This window comes from Acanthisitta chloris, unplaced genomic scaffold (genome assembly GCF_000695815.1).
Source record: "Acanthisitta chloris isolate BGI_N310 unplaced genomic scaffold, ASM69581v1 scaffold10393, whole genome shotgun sequence".
NCBI classification, from domain to species: Eukaryota; Metazoa; Chordata; class Aves; order Passeriformes; family Acanthisittidae; genus Acanthisitta; species Acanthisitta chloris.
The window spans coordinates 8,970-12,072 of NW_008666573.1; the positions used below are offsets into that span (position 1 = coordinate 8,970).

General features: G+C 35.2%; 1 protein-coding gene across 1 annotated transcript in view; it reads left to right on the forward strand.

Annotated features, from left to right (window-relative positions):
* SYK (spleen tyrosine kinase) overlaps positions 1-3,103 on the forward strand; it is a gene marked incomplete at its 5' end in the record, with an annotated part of 21,763 nt that overhangs the window by 6,304 nt on the left and 12,356 nt on the right. Inside the window, one exon of the mRNA XM_009072180.1 lies at positions 582-637. Coding sequence (XP_009070428.1) covers positions 582-637 — 56 coding nt within the window. The remainder of the gene's footprint in view (positions 1-581; positions 638-3,103) is intronic.

Below are 3,103 nucleotides of genomic sequence, written 5' to 3' on the forward strand. Positions count from 1 at the left end.
CTTAATTAAATTAATGTATCTTTGGAAAACATATGTACTTACCTTTTAAAAGTATCTTCATACAGAACATAAGAGCATGTGTTCAATGTAAAGCCTGTTCATTTTTGTTTGGAATTAATATCTGTTTGTGTGCTTTTTGCTTCAATAACCACATTGTTTTTTCTAAGACCAAGGTGTGCTTCAAATCTTGCTTCATACCTTAGTGATACTTCCAGACACTGATTTAAACTGTTAAATATGTTGAGGGGTGGCTGAAATTCAATAACAGAAGCAGGAGAAATATACTGTACACAAGATCTGGGGAAAGGACAATGTCCTTGAATTTAAAAACTGCCCTCAGGTATAGCTACAAATTCAGGACGGTTTGAGAGTAATATACTTGAATGAAAATTGAGTACTAAGATTTCCTATACTGCATTTGTTTGATGCATCGTATATGTACTTGCAAACACACACAACAGAAAGGTTGGGAGTGTTTTGTTCTTTTACAGTATGTCTGTTTTGTACAATACCTTTTAGCTATTTTCACGACACATTTACTGTTCCTCTTTGACATTGTGGTTTCTAGAATTGTGCAAGAGGTGGAATTATCTCAAGACTCAAATCGTACACCTTTCCAAAGGCTGGCAGCAAAAAGGTGCCTCATATACTTTTTTTAGGTTTTTGACTGAGTTAAAAAGGCTTACACTTGACTATGCTAATGGACTAATTTCACTCTTTTTCTCCATCTCTTTTGGCTTGCTGTCTTGACTACTAACAATTAGATTGTGAAGATTTTGTAAGCTTTCTGCTTCTTTCCTAATCATCTGCATAATTATGGCCTCAATTTTATAACTAAAGCAATGGGTTTGAAGAAGTTTTAAAAATAGAGGGACTGTTTGTAAGTAATTTCTCATATCACAAAATACTAGTGCAGATGTCTTCAAATAAAATTTAAGTGATTAAATGTTTTTCAAAAAACACTTATAGCAGAACAAAATTATATCTACTTCCTAATCAGAAAATAGTCTTGCTTGCACAATTTTGTTATTAGTGATCACATTTAGAGAACAATTTATTAATAACAACCACAAAATACATTATTACATTAACTTATGTGCACAAATCTTGTCATGCATTGACTTACATTTAGGCAAATGTAAGATGTCACAAGACCAAGCAGAATGGGAAAGGTGATAAGATGTCAGGGAGCCAAGGGGACCCCAGCCTAGTCCTAGTGGGAATGCTGTTGCATGGCCAGAAAATTGTGCTATCCAGTAATTGATGTAGTTCTGAAGCATGTAGTTATGAACTTGTTTGCATGCTGAGAATAATGTGTATGTCCCTGTTTGACCCATGAGTTTCTCTTTATGTTCATTTTTTTTATTTCTGGTTACTCTTCAAAAAAAATGAGCAAGCATGAAAAGCCCTAGAGGTATGCTACTGTTCACAGTGAAAATCTGTGTTTGACACATACTGTATTTGATAATCTTGACAAAAAACAATTATTCTTTTTCTATAACTTCAGTTGACTTTTAAACCGAGGTCCCAATAGCTGTTGCCATCTGTATATTCTTACAGGACCCACATCTTTTTTCAGTATGTGCTCATCTTAACAAACACATACACAGTGTCAGGACCTGCTCTAAAACACCTGAAATACAATGCCAGAGATTTTGATTTGATTCAAAAAAGTGAGTGTGAGGTCTGAACTCTGTACACATGGCTTTGGTCACACTGCTCTTTGTTCATTCAATAAAACCTGTCTCACTCTGGTCACTTCATGCTGTCAAATACATATTTTCTTCCTTCTGGACAACATACATAGAGTACAGACTGAAGCATATTGGCAGAGAAGTACCAATCATTTAAGAATATAATTTCAGAAATCTGATTTTACCACCACTTACATGTACATAACACCGAATACTCAGATGCACAAGTTTCATCATCCTGGCAGATTTTAAGCTTTAGACAAAAGTCCTGCTTTGAACAATACCAAGATTTACTGTTCATCAACCCCAATATGCAGAGTTTACTTCAAACCAGGTTAATTGGACAGTTACTTCCTCTATGTCAAAAACTTCCAGAGAGTAAAACAAAAAATGTATGCTTGTTATATTTACTATGTTATATTTGCTCATTCTTGGGAAACTAATTATAAAAAGAATCTCACAAAGTCGTAATTTGTGCATAATTTCAGAATTCAGATCAAAATATTTTCAAGCTGTAAAATTGTGTAATTTATACAATTTAAATGAACTCGTGCCACCTAGTGGCAACTGAGATATCTTAGCCAAAGCTCATTGAGGATTTCGCTGATGAGTTCTTTGTCATGCAGTATTTCACTACTGTGTTCGGTTTAGCATTAACTACATATAAGCTTGCATTTCTGTCAACTCAGAATTATTAACTTGTAAAGAAATTGCACTTGCTGTATGGGTTGCCTTCATAAGAATTTAACTATAGTATTAACTATAAAATTATAATCTTTACTGTAAAAGTCATATTTAGAGTAGTTGGAGCCAATTCATTCATATGTGCAGTTTTTAGAAGCTCCTCTAGTGCACTCTTTTCTCCTATTATTTGATGAAAAAATCCATGATCCTTTTGTGCATTTTCTGCTTCTTGTTAGAATACAGGGTGTAATCTCCTAACCTATACCTTAGTTGTATTAAGGCAAAGTTACCTTCATCCAAAAGAGATCTGCAGAATAAAAATCGATGGTTTGGAAGTGTAGGGCAGAAAGGACTCTAGGTTTAAACAGCAATTAAATAAAAAACAAATTTTATTGTAATATTACCCAGACCACTGTGCATGCAATGATACGTATCTCCCACAATATTTCTAGTCAGCCTCTTTTGACTTCAAAAAATTCCAACTGCTGGTATAAAATTCCAGTTCCTGGTAGAAAATCCTATTCAAAGGCATGTAGGTTGCATGACTTGCAGAACTAAAGAAAAAAGTTTGAGGTTTTCTAGATCATCTAGTCTCACCCCAACCCTGCCATGGCCAGGAACACCTACTGCTAGACCAGGTTGCCCAAGGTCTTATCCAGCCTGGCCTTGAACAGTGCCAGGGGTGGGGCATCCACAAGCTCCCTGCGCAACCTGTGCCAGTATCT